Genomic DNA, 16,796 nt, shown 5'->3' with positions numbered 1-16,796 from the left:
TATGGGGAGAGATTGGGCAGTGTGCCTCCAAAAACCTCAACTCAGCAGAGAATGTCTCAACTACTGCTCTTCTGAATAGTCTACATACAGCACCTCAATGCCGCCAGGAGTTTTAGTGCAAGCACAATGAAATTCTGATTTAATATCAGTAAAGCTCATGGTTGGAGGGCAGAGAGAGTCTCTCATTTTAGCCGTCAACGTTTGCATCGCTCCAAACACTTCCTGATAGGCACATGTTCAAAACTTCAACTGTTTCAATGATCCATAACAATACATAGACATCCTGTTATGCAAAAGTGGTACCAAACAAAACTTCATTAATGAACAGAGGAGCTTTTCTGAAATAGTTTTCAAGGTCTATTAAGAAGAGGCTAAAAAAAGCCACAGAAACTGATACCCAGAAGGACACAATGACATACAAAATAACTGGAGGATGGTGTGAGACTAAAGGGAATATCAGGGGTTCCAGGTGGTGTTAGTATAGTCTCCGAACAGACAATGGACAGAAGCCTAAATGTTGTTTTTTTCCTTTTAAAGGATAGACTATGGTCTAGATAAACATCACATGAGTATTTTGCTGGTGTGAATCTACAACAGATATTGATTGTAAAGAATGGCACGTTTCTGGCTCCCATAACTGCTATCGGAGAATATGCTGTTTGTTGGAACAGTGAATATTTCTAGGAATACCCCCGCCCTAGACCATCAGGTTCCCTTTCATCTTCCTGTAAATTAAACAGTGGCTCTGACTGTAGGGCTAGAGCACTGAAAGGGTTGGAAAGAGTAAGGGACAGGACTGAGGTGAATTTATCAGATAACAGGTATGCGTGTATTAACCAAATTATGAATCTTAGGACTAATCTAGCTGAAAGTCACTATCTTTTTATTTATTTATTGAAGTTTTGTATAGCGCTAGCTGGACCCGAGGGTATCAGAGCGCTTCACAGCAAATACAGATATGCAGTAAATGAGAATAAGCAAGACAGGAATCAAGACTATCTCTAGTGGTAACCAGTTCTGGAACAGAGCTAGTGGGAGGGTACTTGGAGAACAGTTGGCAAAAGTAGATTCTCGAGAAGGATAAGCAAATGGATAACAGTATTAGGGTGAGAGACAGCCATTAGTAGAGATGAGCAGGGCAACTCACAGCAGGCTCTGGGAGACCTGAATGGAATGACCAGCTGACATAAACCATCACATTCAGAGAGTAATACAAATGGTATCGTAGAAAGGTAGAACATAAAATAGAACCTGCTCCTTTGACTTCTAACTCGAATACAGGATGTGGGCTTGAATGTTACAGGTAGACTGCTGTACGTGAACCAAAATACATCACTTGTACATGTAATGCAGTTTTACTGCTGCACAAAGCCCTCCTTTAGTGGGAGCTGCAAGGTTTCCATTTTGCTCAGTATAGATGGCACAAAGTCTAAAGCAGTCTTTCCTCTGGGGAGAGGTCGAGGGTAACTACTACACACTGTGTCGTCCCAAAACTACAAGGGATGGTGCCCCTGGCTTCAGAGTCCAGTCTCCCCATGTGCATTCTCTCCAGTCTGAGGGGCTGCCACACACTGCCCTTCTTCCTCCTCCATCTCTGGGCCACCGCACCACCAGACCCGCAAGCAGTTCTCACTCTGGATGTGCTTCAGTGTCATCAGGTCACCATCTGTGCCTTCTTTGTCATCCTCGCCTGCACTCTCGCAGAGGTCCGGGAATTTCCGTTGGCCGGACGAAGTGGCTAGAAGTGGCATGTTGGGGTGCAAACTGATAAGGAGAGAGAAATACATGCTACAGTTAAAGTGCTTGCTATGAGTCCCTCCTCTTGATTTCTGGATAAGCCCCCTCAGTAAAATCCCACCCCTTTCCCAGACCATACCTTTCAGCAAGCGAGGAGGTGACAGGGCAACAGTGGTCCATAAGCTGCTTCTCAATAAAGTAACCAATCCGTGGCATCCAATAAATGCCACGTCATACAGATTTTTATTACACACAATACAGACACACACATATGCAGAATGTTATTTGTAGGTCAGGCTGCGCCTCCTTTCGCTCTTCAATGGTAACCAATAACATTACTCTCTGTGCATTTGCATATGTGGCTTGTGCCCTTTTTTCATGTTCAATAGTTGTAAACACAGGACCAGACCACAATCTCCTTGTAAAAGTCCATAGTGTGAAGCAGTGATGTTCAGGAGGATGAGGATATAGAATATCCAGAAGATTCAGCTCCACCGACATAGGAACATGTGATCGGACATTGGCCCTGCCGCAAAAAATGTATGAATCTATGTTTATTAATCCACTTGCTCCAAATAAAATGTTTTATTGACATGTGCAGCGTGTGCTAGGCTATGTATTACCATGTATTGCCATGCCGTAACTCTCTCTCCTCTGATTTGTAGCAGCCATCCGCTAGGAGAGCTACCTTGACCATCGGGCTTTGAGTGTGTCATACACCTTTTCAAGGTTATCAAAAAAAGACCATCAAGTGATCCGTTGCATTTATTTTCAAGTTGGAATCTATAGTTTTAGAGGCCCACATGAAGCTCATGTTTTGAAGGTCGATTATCTCACCTACACTATTATTCGAGCCTCGTCAGAAAGTTCTTTCTCCTGATTTTGTCGATCAGCTACATAGATATTTTCCGCTACATAGCACGCCTTTGGTCTCTTTTATCCCTGAACAAATTGTAGTTGCCCACAAGTAGCAGTAATACCTAGTTGGGTATTCCTGTCCCCCTGGGCACCGATTCGTGCTGTGTAACCAGCTCAAAGACTCAATCCAAATTTAAAGTTCAAATGAATAAAATGAATAAAACGTGATCCTTCTTCAAAATTGTTTGTTAATCCATGATTTATTTCTCATGTAATCCAATGCATTTCGGCAGTTATTACTGCCTTCATCAGGGAAATAAGTTTCTACAATAATCAGAAAAAATCAGCATCAGTAATTTCATTAAGTTCATGATATATACTGTTATACAACATCTTAACTCATTGGTGCTAGATTGTTTATAATATGCTAAATCAATTCAGTGCGCGTTGCATGTTTGTTTATCTCTTATTACAACCGGTGGCGTTCAATGACTTTCTGTGAGCATTTACTACACGGGGATGGTTCTATAAATTGCTATGGCGGATGTTCGCCGTCTACGCGTTATATTACATATGGCCGCTACGTTATCTGTTTAACCTCGCAGAGCGCGCTGGCTAATCGGTTTGTTACTTCAACTTCATGTCTACGCATGATGGAGGCTTCGTGTTAAAAATGCATTAGTTCGCGCTATCTGTTTGTTGGTTCCCTGTTATATAAAGTTAAAATTGCTCACCTCGGCGTTTGTATCGCCCTGCTCTATGGCTCAAAACACCCTCTGTCTCTCTTCTCTTCCGGTAATCATACTGAGAGGTTCACGCCTGCGCACTGTTATCGCTTCCGCGTTTTTTTTGCTTACAATGTAACTTTATTAAACACTAGGTGCCTAATCGATCCCCCCTAGTGCTCGCTTCCAAAATGAATCGGTACTGCCTAGAAGCTAGTGTCCTGTTCACTGTATATTAGTTATTTAGTACATGGGTAAACTGAAATGTATCGCCTTATAGAGAACAAAATTTTTATAAATAACAAAGAAATTCAGTTCGTTCATTAAGTCCGCCTGGTTTCAGGCTGCCGAGATTATAAATCCAATAATTCTCCTGTTTCAGTAAAATCGTTTTGTTGGAAGTTCCTTCTTTTTTAGGCAATGTTTCCAAAATGCACACTCTTAGTTGGCTAACGTTGTGCTGCTTCTGAGTAAAATGTTCTGCAATGGGGGGATCGATTAGGCACCTAATGTTTAATAAAGTTACATTGTAAGCAAAAAAAACGCGGAAGCGATAACAGTGCTCAGGCGTGAACCTCTCAGTATGATTACCGGAAGAGAAGAGAGACAGAGGGTGTTTTGAGCCATAGAGCAGGGCGATACAAACGCCGAGGTGAGCAATTTTAACTTTATATAACAGGGAACCAACAAACAGATAGCGCAAACTAATGCATTTTTAACACGAAGCCTCCATCATGCGTAGACATGAAGTTGAAGTAACAAACCGATTAGCCAGCACGCTCTGCGAGGTTAAACAGATAACGTAGCGGCCATATGTAATATAACGCGTAGACGGCGAACATCCGCCATAGCAATATATAGAACCATCCCCGTGTAGTAAATGCTAACAGAAAGTCATTGAACGCCACCGGTTGTAATAAGAGATAAACAAACATGCAACGCGCACTGAATTGATTTAGCATATTATAAACAATCTAGCACCAATGAGTTAAGATGTTGTATAACAGTATATATCATGAACTTAATGAAATTACTGATGCTGATTTTTTCTGATTATTGTAGAAACTTATTTCCCTGATGAAGGCAGTAATAACTGCCGAAATGCATTGGATTACATGAGAAATAAATCATGGATTAACAAACAATTTTGAAGAAGGATCACGTTTTATTCATTTTATTCATTTGAACTTTAAATTTGGATTGAGTCTTTGAGCTGGTTACACAGCACGAATCGGTGCCCAGGGGGACAGGAATACCCAACTAGGTATTACTGCTACTTGTGGATTATTGACTTATCGCTCCAGACGGGGAGCGAGCCCTGGAGGCACGAAAGAAAGCAAATACACACAGGATTAACAGCGGTGCACGACCCTATACCCACAGCAAATTGTAGTTGCCCCATCCGTTTCAGAGGATTTTCTGCCTACATTGCATTTCAATCTTGTAAGCGTAGATAGGTCCCGTTTGACATTTTTTACTTAAAGTTTCATATGCACCCTGAAGGTGATACCCAGATAAGGGGTGGTTTCAACGAAACGCGCGTCGGCGCTAGAATAAGTTCCCGTCTTGGATTATTGTGTCCTCACTATGTTGAAGCACTGATCAATTCATTTACAAGCCATTTGTCTATGTTGCACTTTTCTTTATCTTTGAAAGCATATTTCAAATTAAGCTCTTAGAATCTGTGAGATCCTTGATTAAGACTGTTGTTGGGCTAATCCGTTTCATATCAATGTTATATGGGAACTTGAATTTTTAGCGCGTTGTCTAGATTCATCTTGCTATGCTCGTATATGTGGTATGAGTGAGATTTATCTTGTATGCATGTTGTGAGTGGTGGATGAGAAATGGGATCTGTTTTTCTTTATGATTTATCTATGATATGATATTTATTTGTGACATATAAATTTGTATACAATGAAAGAATATAAAAAAAATGATAATAAAATAATGTTTACTTTGACCTGTTAGAGTTGAAGATTTTGGTCATTTGGGCTTAGCCAGAGTGGCAAATTAACAGTTGACTTACATCTTTTCTTAAAACACTTAAGTAGAGTTTTTGTTTTTATATTTAGTCTGTTTTCTTCCCCTGCTTCTCTACCTTTAGCTACTATCAGGGGTCCCATTGTTTATGAGTAGTTGCTGAAACCTTTCAGACACTCACCCCCAGTCACAGATCTGGGTTGAATCCATCATCATTCTTTAGCTCACTTCGCCACCTCAGTTCAGATACAGCCATATGCAAATCAGTCTTGACCCTGTGCCTCATGGGAACAGTCCAGACCGAACTGCCTCCTTTCCCTCTGCGAAAGTAACCAATAAGATTACTCTCTGTGCATTTGAATATGTGGTTTGTGCCCTTTTTTCATGTTCAATAGTTATAAACACAGGACCAGACCACAATCTCCTTGTAAAAGCCCACAGTGTGAAGCAGTGATGCTCGGGAGAAAGAGGATCTAGAATATCCAGAAGATTCAGCTCCACCGTCATAGGAACATGTGATCGGACATTGGCCCTGTCGCAATACATGTGTGAATCAGCATTTATGAATCCACTTGCTCCAAATAAAATGTTTTATTGACATGTGCATCGTGTGCTAGGCTATGTATTACCATTGTTGAGTGCGAGAAAGGGCCATGACTCAAGAGAAGGGACATTTTGACGGGTCATGCTGCTCCTTCCCTCCCTGTAAATGTACTACATGGCAAATTACATTGTGCATCTGCATACAAGGTTCATGGCATAGCATGTTTTATGTATGCTTGTTTTTTTCTGAAGAGACCTCGCAACTATAGATATGATGTAGAGTTTAAAACTTACTATTTTTTATCTATTACACTGAACACATGCCTGGTTTTCTTTCCCAAGAAAACCGCTCAAGTTATGCATAGACTCATTACTAAAAAGTGATTTTATTTTTATTTAGAGAAAACAAAATAGTATAAAAATGTGTCTATAATATTTTTTCGATTATATTATGCTGTTCAAATATGTATTCACATTCTTACTTATCGTTTATCTTTAGTGCTCTAGAAATACAGTGTGCCACATTGTGTGGGACCAGAAGACCCTAACTCAGGTGACTGCACTTTACCAAAGTGGGTGATCCATGTGGCACAAATGTACCACTGACAAAACTGGGGAGCACACAGAAATGGAAAATGCACCATTGTGCTTAATGTCTTTCTCAACAAATATATCTAGATCATAGGAAAGCCTAAAAAATCCTAAAAACATCAATTCAATTTGATCTTTCCTAGATCTACATCTCCGGTCTAGTGTTTATAAATGCAAAAGTCAAACGACAGGGAGCAGTGTGCACAGTGATGGGAGTTGAAGTGTCAAGGCTAGCAGAACATCTTGCATCTTCCAAGAGAACAGTGGATATCGGTGCTTTTCCTTCTTTGAACTAACAAATTAAAACTCTTGCATGGAGTTTTGTGGAATATCTGTACAAAATGTGTAAAATCCAGCAGTGAGATACAAATGGTAAAATCTAGTAGTTAAATAAATTGCATCAAGCATTTGCAAATGTTATCGACCTCCCAGAGTAGGAAAGGCTGAGTTTAACTCTAAGCGGTTAAATCTCGTGACAAGCATGTTGGACCTATATGAGCATCAAAAGCATGAAACCACTGGAGTAACTTTCCCAGGTCGCCTTCCAAACATTCTAAGATCGTACTATTTCCCGCCAGGGACAAAATTTAGGAAAAGCACAGTCGATAGGGCTGATGCATGATGTCCGGTCTCTCCTCTTCATCATCACCCTCGCACTGCAGGGCCAGGTGAAATCGAATGCATAAGCAAACTTGCTTACCTGACTCCGTTGACGCAGTCTTTGTGTGCCTGGAACTGGAGCACTGGCTCCAAGATCGGATATTCAATGCCGGTAGGGGGCAAGGTGGTGTCCCAAACCGACACCACACCTTCTGTGTTGCCGCTCACAAGATACTGGCCGCTCCTACAGGAAAGGGAAAGTGTGGCAGTGAATGCAGGGCATCTGGGCTCCAACACAATGTTGGGGTTTCGTGAACACGGTCAGCAAAGCAACAAGGTACATGAAACATCCCCTGAAAAGAAATGATGCCTCTCTCATGGGGGTGCAGCGCACCATGTAAACTAAACAATGCAGCATTTCCAATCTTCATGCCCCCTCCCTCTAAGGTAGGGGGCATGGAGCCCCCTACCTTAGAGGGAACCCACTACACGACAGCATACATAAAAGGGGGAAAAAGGCAAGCCTCCAGTTTCAACTGGTAACTGATGGCGAAAGGGTGAGAGATAGGCTTCTGCACACCAACACTGCTCTATTAGCTCCTTCCTTAAAACCACCCCAAAGATTCTGATCCATCCTGCACCCTTAAGAAACGTCGGACAATTTTGGTGTAAAGGACCACAAAAAACCCCACAAATTAAATGCTTTGTTTCAATATCTTCACTATTAACACTGTTCTTTTAACGCTTTTTTCATTTGAGATCATTTTACTGAAATTATATAAGTGAACCCAAAAATAAAAAGAACTAAAAACTAAAAAGACAATATGACAGCAATTATTACAGGCGAAAGAGAATATACAAATATGGAGGCATCTGCTGTTCAATTAAAGCTTCCAATATTTAACTGCATTTTACAAAACGAATCTCAACTCAAATGACAAAAGATTGTCCAGGTCCACTGCATTAGATATGATAACCGTCCCCTCTGTGAAATTTATTACATGACCAAACAACCTGATGCTGTCACTTGAAACTCTACCTTTCATAAATCCAGTCTGCTACTAACTAAGCAATGATGGTAACTCAGTCTTTAGTCTGTCTGCAAAAATGTTAGCCCAGTTGGGGCTGGCCCAGTTTCATCAGTCAGGTAGAACAGCCACTGTGTGGTCAGGGCCTGCACGAGTACCATTATCACCGTGGAACAGTTCGCAATGGGCCTTCTTGGCGGCCTGCAACCACATGTTGGCAAGCCTCCCACTGTGGCAGAATCACACGCGGAGTCTGTGATAGTCATGTATGAGGGACCAATAACTCAACTCATACCCATTACATCACCGGTGGTAAGAACCCAAGCAAACAAGTGATCTGATTTACATGGGGGCCTTATTCATGTTTCTGCCAGAATTCCTGGTGACACGCTCATCTAGGGTCACTCAGAGGGGGAAACAGCATAGAGGAGGAAAAGGGGAAGTGATGCACCGGAAGGAAGTCGTGACCAGCAAGATTGCTTCTGCTGAACGAACTGTGAAGTATAAAGTACTGCCGTAAGATTATTTTTCTTAAAAAGATAAGCAGTGGGCAGGACACTGAAATTATTATATCTGTTGGTTGGTTGGTTGAGTGCAGAGCACCTGTCTGACTGCTAGCCCTCGCTACCCTGGGAGTGAAATGTGGAAAGGGTTGTACTTGGCCCAGTTTGAAAGCCATTAATATGAGAGACTGCAGTGGCCCTGTCCGACTCTGTGGCCCCCAAACTGGGTCAAGCACCAACCAATGGAATAGATCACATCCCCTACCATCCTCTCTACTTAGCTTCACCATACCCAATATGTAGCTATACTAGCAGCCTAATCTGCCAAGAAATAGTCAGTTTTGTATTAATTTCTGTATAAAACCATTTTAGTATGTATGCGGAACAACTTAACATGGCTTACTGATGGGCTACTTAATGAAAATAAACTGTAGTAATCTTACTCTATATCTTCACACACTTGTAAACAAAAGTATGTGTAATTCAATAAAAGTGGATGAGACACACTCAAATGAGGAAAACTCTTGTTTTATCACAATGTCATTCCCTCACATGCATATGGTACTGTTATACCATGATTGAAACTTTAATACAACACATTACAAAGAAAGTGAGGTAGACTCTTACAACATTTAACAACTGACCTATCGATAAGTCAGAGCAGTAGAATGATATGAAATTGATACTTGAACTAGGACAGCAATCTTACAAGTAAAAACTATATGAACAGTTGATCATAAATCTACTCTTGAAAACAGGAACCAAATGTCAGAACCTGAGGAGCAGGTCTGTCCAGAGTAACGGACCAAGTACAAGAACCCAACGTTTTGCTCAGAAACCCGAGGCTGTTGCTACAGAAGGTTGGGATGCAAAAAACTTAAGCTGTATTGTCTAAGTTCCAGCTCATGCCTCTCCAATCCACCACGAGACGCACCCTACCTCTTTTTTTGTTTTTAATCTTGTTTTTATTAGCAGGCAGGTCAAACATAAAGGCACTTGGAAATGGTAAGGGCACATGGAGCCACGCAGGGCAACAACGTGATCTGCACAACATCCAACACAAATGCAGAATGATCAAGGATTCAAATGCTTCTCCCTGTCCCTTTATCTCATTCTTGCAGGTTCTTTTCATCCTTCCTTTGTTACGGTTTTTCCATCTTTCTCTTCTCCGTTCTTTCTCCCTTTTGCATTTTTCTCTCTCTTGCTAGGATCAGACATCTGAAGAGAAAATATAAGTGCCGGTCCCCATAAAAGAGTACTGGTGGGACCCACATGAAATCTCCTGCTTAAATTAAACACTGGGTCTAATCATACGACAATCACAAACCTAACCAATTCCCATAACATATGAAAACCTACAGGTGCCACTATAAGATGAGATTACCAACTAAGCCAGGTATGCTAACTTTAACCAAAACAGTGATTCTTTGTGAGCTGCAAGGCAACAGTGCTCCTGTGTTCATATCTTTATTATTATCTCTTAGGAAAAGGAGTGAAACAGTAACATAAAATGTTTGCATCTTCCCTTTACATGTGATCATTATTCTGAAAGGTCCTTAACATTTTTATTGCATTTCCGTTTTCCTATCTGTGATCAAAGATACGGAAACGTTTTCTTATTCTTTTCTTTCTCTCTTGCAAAATCTTGAGCAAATGTAAGTCTGCATTCTTCCCACTCAATGTTGGGGTTCTTCTTGGCCCTTTGAAGTATCAAGGTGTAGTGAAAAAAAGCCTAGTGGTCTCAAGAGCATTAGCCTGGGATAATTACTATCCTTAATCTAATGTACAGGCACTGTATGTGCCCTTTCAATGTCGGTGTCTATAGGCATAGTAGTATTTACTTTTGGGAGACAGACTCCCCCATTTTTTTGCATTTATCTGCATCTTTCTCAATACCCTCAAGGAGGCCAAAAACCCTGATATTGCCTCATCTCCGGGGATTTTCTAATTCTGTTATATAACTAGCCAGTCTCCGAATCTCGAGATCGTATTCTTTAAACCTCTTATTTCTCAAAATACAAATAGGCTCCCGATTGCTATCCCTAGACTTAGGGCCTAATTACGAGTTCGGTGGACTAATCCGTGGTGGTGGTCCCTGAACCTCTAGACTGGCAGTCCACCAACCGTATTACAACTACAGTGGAGGAACCACTACAGGACAGCCACAACCACCCAATCATAATTGATGAAGTATACAAAAAGGGTTGGATGGAATCAGCTTGAATTAATCTCAGTCACTGGTAATTATTCAGGACGGCATCCAATCCATTATTAATTTGCACACCATGCCACCTTAGTTTAGACCCAGCCATCTGCAAATCAGGCTTGACCTTGCCTTGCTCCAATGGGAACAGTCCAGTTGAAACTGCCGGTCAGGGTGGGTCTGGACTGTTCCCATTGCTGCAGGTCGGAGACCAAGAGGTACATTATTGGCAGTTGTCAGGCTACAGATAAATAACATGACACAACATCAACAACTCACGTTTCCAAGTCGAAGTACATTCTCTGGTTGGTTGTCACACTCCGCATCATGGAAAAGAGCACTTGACCTGGCTGTCGAAGATCCCAGGCTAGAATTTCTGGATCCTAGAAATATCAGTGAGAAGAGATGCATCATAACTTTCATCATTACCAATGTGTTTATACCATAAAACCAGGCATACCTGGAACTGATATTACCTGACTACCAAAAATCATGCCAATCATTCAACCTACACTTTTGCTTATAAATTTACAGACGGGTGGAGACTCTTGCTGAAGCTAGTTCAAGACAGAAAAAGCTTAACATTTATGGTATGAACATGTGACTAACCTTTGATGATGTGTTCAAAATTAAATAAACGTTTTTATTTGCTTAAAATGTTGCAAGGCTTCTTCTGGGTTTAACCTTGGAGCCAGAAAAATGGTGTAAGCCACCACAAGTGTTAACAGTAATTTACCAGAGGACCTGTCTTGCCAGCCACTGGCAAGACCACAGCTGGTTTGACTCCAACCAGACTATGGTAGACCAACAGCAAATCTCAAGTTCAGTGTATAAGGGATGAGGTTGAAAGTCTATTTTTAGTCCTAAGCGGGCTTCAGCCTTACAGTCCCAGGACGTGGAGTTGTGAGAGTGGGTGACGGGGCACGGAAATAGAGAGTAGCACTTTGGACAAGCTCTCACTTGCTCTGGAGATAAACTTGAAGCACACAACAGGGTGTCTGTCCCAACACGAAGGGCACCTTCTCTTATGAGCTCAAAGGGCTGTACAATAAGCACACGTAATATGACAGACCTCCTCGAAGGCTCCTAAACTCACAGCAACCTTGTTCTCCTCTGTTGTGGTCTGTAGCAAAGCTTCACAAAATTCCTCTACTGCATGATAACCCTTGTTGGCAGGCGCGCTTAGGTGATTACTCAATGTGGCTTGCTGTGTGCACAAATTATTTGTGGAACTCGCTTCCAACGAACAGCATATTGTTGTGGGTTAATGGCGGCACATCAGACCCACAGAGAGTACAAAAAAATAAAAAATAAAAATTCTGTTTTATCTAGGGTCAAACTGTCTGGTGTTGCCAAGAAGGAGATATGCACTAAACGAGGGACTTGCATCTATAATCAATGTGGGAAAGAGGAGAAAATGCAAAACCTTTGAGATTCAGGAAGAAAATACAGGTATACTTTTTTAAACGGACTATAAAAATAATCCGGCTGAAAAATAGCGCAAACCAGTTGGGTAAATTAAAAATGCAATTGAATACTCACGAGTATGCAGCCATAAATATTTAGGAAATAAAATAAGAGAAGTGGTCCGCCATTTCATCTGACTGGTGCATGCACTTGTGAGGAATATGGAGCTTGCTTTAATGAAACAATGAACCTTTGAGACTACAGATCCAACAGGATGTGAAGAAGTGAGAAGCAATCACACTGTGTCAGCAAGAGGAGCGCTCCTAAACTGATAAACACAAAAAGTACTAGTAGATTTTTTAGAGAGCGAGCATACCACTCCAGACTTATGTAAGCTCAATTAACCGGTCCAGACAAAGAACAGAAGACGTCTCAGAGAGTGAAAGTAAAACTTAGGCTCTTTGAGTGATATGCTGTAATAAGAGTGGAGTTATTTATCCAAGAATATGATTGTACTTGGGGTGAAAAATCAGCATATCAAGTTTCCAGAGCAACCAAACCATTAGGTTTTCTAGTACTTATATAGCATGCATTTGCCACTGATGCTGTATAATGATGGAAGATGTGTGCGAGTAAAGGGCATCATCCAAAGGGAGCTGGGAGTAGAGCGTAAAAGCTTATGAGGCGCTCCAATAATGTTGCAGTGTTTTCTTTTTTTGCAGCAGCTAAGTATGTTACTGTGGCAGGAGAGGAGTTAACCTTTATGCAGCTGAAGGTCCTATGTGAGGTACAGGATGAGGAGACAGAAGAGTGTGGTTGACCTATGTGGAAGTTTGGGTGTACTGTGCGAAGACAGAAGATGCAATACAAAGGAGTCAACGTGGGCTTTGCTTGCAGCAAAGAGAGCCGGTGTTGCAGTCAGCTGTCAATGTAAAAGGGTATTTTTTCCACAGATATTTTGGTCTTGAGTAGCAATTTCAAGTGATCCTGGTAGAGATGCCAGACTGCTTTACAGGCCACTTATCTTCTGAGTCACTGGTACCAACATTGCTGAGAACAGCTCAGTAGCTCAATGAAGCTCACAAGGCATACCGACATTTGGCAGCTTGGAAGTGAATTTGGTGGTTTGTGTGTCGTTAAGCAGCAGAGGGGAAACCAGCAGCAATGCTACTAATGACACTATTACCTCCGCGTTGCCACAACGTGGCCCAGACATGAGGTATAGAATCACTAAAAATACTTAGTTATCACCCACTTGGTTGAAGTGCTGCTGACACAATAGCCCTCGTAAAATCAACCCAAAAGTAATATACAAGGAACACAGAATTACTCTGTTACACGTCATCAATATGAAAATACAGCGAATACACATCACTATGGTACCAGGAACACAATAGAAATGTTACTGACAAAACAACCTAATATACTCGTTCAATAGCGTCTTGCTGGGTACGGAGTGTATGTTGGCCATCATACAGAGAGACTAGAAAGAAGCAGATAACAGAAACCAACAGACTCTTGGAAGACTGCTGGCAGAACAACACTTGCTACTGTAAACCAAGGATAGATAATCTCATCTGACAATTCACGACAATGAAATGGTGTTTGCTATCCTTTGCTCACACTACCCATGCTATTAAGAGATGTGCCACCTAACAAATAAACAACTAGGTCTCATGTGCAGCCATTAACCCACAACAATGACCTGTTAATTGGGGGCAGAGTGAGATCCACAAATAATTTGTGCACAAAGCATGGTCCCTGAGGACTAGTTCTGAGAGAGCTTTATGAAGTGTGTGTGTGGAGGGGGGACCACTGTAGATGACCCCAACAAACATGTGCCTATTACACTTTCGATGGGCAACGGCGAAGCTGACTGCCCTTGAGACCAGAATGTAGGAGAAAGCTGCTCTTAAAGGACATCAACCTGAAATGATATGTATGATGGAAGTCTGCCTCTGCACTACTTAATTGCTTGTGTAACTATTCTACTGACCGTGGAGTGGCATTATGCAGCCAGGAGTGTGCAGAGACTGCAGCCTGCATCACCAAACTCTTCCAGTGAGGTGTTAGATTGGTGAAACTGAAAAGTGGCAAGTCAGTGGCAATAACTAGGGTCTCTGAAGAGATGCTAGGGTAAACTTCTGAACTGAGAGATCTGCTGGTGCATGTAGACTCAACATTGGATGAGCATAGGGGCACATTTTATAAAATACTGCAATCAGTTCTGGACAAGAAAAACACCCTAGAATGTAAAACAGACTTTGTGTCAATTGATGTCAGACTTGAGGAAGGATCACAGAAGCTCATTGGCTGAGTTGAATATAATAAATCAGTTCCGATAAACGATGATGGAAATGCAAATATAGCTTAAGTCGCTGAAGGAGGAAATGAGATACCATAAACTGAGAGGAGAGGATGCCGAAGGGCACTCTAGACTGAACAGCATCAGGATCATTGGGATACCAGAACAGTCGGGGGGGTCCAAACATGGATCTGCTCTTCGTGGATTGGCTCACGTCATTTATCATGGTGGGTAAGGAAACCAACTGCTTTTCAGCCATAAGGGCACATTGAGTCGTAGGGCACCCTCCGCTGCCAGGGACACTTCTGAGACGATAGTGGCAAGGCTACTTGTCTATAGGGACAGAGACCAAATATTACAACTCTCAAGAACCAAAGGACCATATATGGGAACACAGTTAACATCTACCAGGACCACACAAGTGAAGCACAAAAAGGGGGGATGCCAGATGGGCCTTTGTTATGTTCTCATGTATCCGGCTAACCTTTGAGTTACTGTAGGCGACAAGACCAAACCTTCAATTCTACTCCCCAGCTGCTGAGGGTGGGCTGGCGGTCCCTAACATGGAGCTGTATTATCTGACAGCACAGCTACAATGGGTGACACACTGGCTGAGCGGCACACACCTAGATGACACGGCCACCGCTACCTACACATGGACGCACACGCAAATATGCACATTGTTCCATCCCTTGACTAAGGGGCCCCGCCCACTACCTCTACATGTAGCTGTGGCCCGCAAATGCTTCCTCCGTAGCCTAAAACTGACCCGGGAAGTTAGGCCCTATGCCCCTGCGCTTCCCCTGTTGGGCACCCCCAGAAGGGGCGGAACAGTGACGCCGCGCATTCTAGAGAGCTGGACTGCGGCTGGGGTGGAGACTACGGGCGACGTCTATGCCGATGGGGCCATGCTCCCGTTCGAGGACCTGGCGGAGGGCACGGGTCTGCCGGCGGGGCAGTTCCTGCTCCATGCGTCTATACAGCGGGCGTACACGGAATCCTGGGGAGATGTTCGGGAAGAACCGCCGATACACCACCTAATGCAGTACCTGCATATCATGGGCAACGGTTCCCACATCATCCGCTGGCTGGCGCAGGCCCTCCTCATGCACACACAGCGGTCCACACAACCGATACGGGACAAATGGGCGGCCCACCGAGGGAGGGATTGGACGGACAAGGAGTGGACCATGATCCTAGCCTGCCCCACGAATATCCCACGCAACTCCCGCTTCCGGACTATTCAATTTTACATACTGCACCAGGCATACTTATCGCCAGACAGAATTAATAGATACTTCATGATCAACACCGCTACCTGTCCCAGATGCGACATGCTAGGCGCGGACATTTTGCACATGCTCTGGCATTGCCCCTCTCTCGCCACATATTGGGGGGAGGTGACGTCTCTCCTGACACGCAGTACTGGCCCAGGGCTGCCATACACATGGGAGGCTTGCATTCTAGGGTTATATAAAAGAAATAAGCTAAATAAGACACAAGCCAGGTTCTGGGATCTAGGCCTCATCACAGCCAAGCGGCTACTCACCAAACACTGGAAACAGAGGGAGCCACCGATCCCTAAATACTGGTATGCTTCCTTCACTAACTGGGCTAGGGCAGAAAGCGTGGCATTACATTGAGAGGAGATAGCAGGCTTAAGGCAATTCCCAATCGCACAACTCTGGGATGATATCATGAGATCCCTCCAGAAGGAGGGCGCGACCAGAGGATTCATATAGGGATCGCCACAAGCGAGGTGACGCAGATGGGACAGATGTGGAGACGCCAAGGACGCAGATAGTGCTTCCCCCTCATGACGCTCACACACTCGGAGCGCTGGGGATGTGGTGCTTACAGACGGGTGGAGACCTGCCTCCTCCACAGCCGCCCTGACAACTGACAAACGACCATACCACGCGTCCGATACGCTGGCCGGAGGTCCGGACAGCCACCCACGCCAGGACACATCAGAGCATGTCATGTTACAATATCTTCCTGGCCCCCTTTCACGGCGTCGCTCCCTTAGGTACAGTCTCCCACCCCACCCCCCCTCCCACATAACCCCCCCTGTTTATCTGTTTTGGATTCTTGTCTCCCGTATATAGCCCCCATTTTCCTCACACACCTCACCCAGGAGGCACACTTGGACACCCGACCGGCCACGAGGTCTGGCGCGGGTCGTGTCTCCCCAACTTACAGTTAGGCTATAACAGTTATCCGTAAGACGCATCACACACTGCATTGATAGTTCGTGGAGCTCTGCCGTCCTTAATGGATGGAGTGACTCGCGGCGAGGATGGACCGCGCACG

The 16,796-nt window shown here is 43.4% G+C and overlaps 1 protein-coding gene across 1 annotated transcript in view; it reads right to left on the bottom strand.

The window, feature by feature from the left end:
* Positions 1 to 866: 866 nt before the first annotated feature.
* The window catches only part of WRAP53 (WD repeat containing antisense to TP53), a 99,150-nt gene continuing 83,220 nt past the window's right edge, over positions 867 to 16,796 (bottom strand). The window contains exons 9-11 of the mRNA XM_078671299.1: positions 11,051 to 11,154; positions 7,138 to 7,281; positions 867 to 1,764 (exon numbers count right to left, since the gene is read on the bottom strand). Of these exons, the coding sequence (XP_078527425.1) occupies positions 1,518 to 1,764; positions 7,138 to 7,281; positions 11,051 to 11,154 (495 nt within the window). The 3' untranslated portion in view covers positions 867 to 1,517. The remainder of the gene's footprint in view (positions 1,765 to 7,137; positions 7,282 to 11,050; positions 11,155 to 16,796) is intronic.

The sequence above is a fragment of the Lissotriton helveticus genome, chromosome 12, assembly GCF_964261635.1.
Source record: "Lissotriton helveticus chromosome 12, aLisHel1.1, whole genome shotgun sequence".
NCBI classification, from domain to species: Eukaryota; Metazoa; Chordata; class Amphibia; order Caudata; family Salamandridae; genus Lissotriton; species Lissotriton helveticus.
Note: the sequence above shows the minus strand (reverse complement) of the source record. Positions and strands in the feature narration are given on the sequence as shown.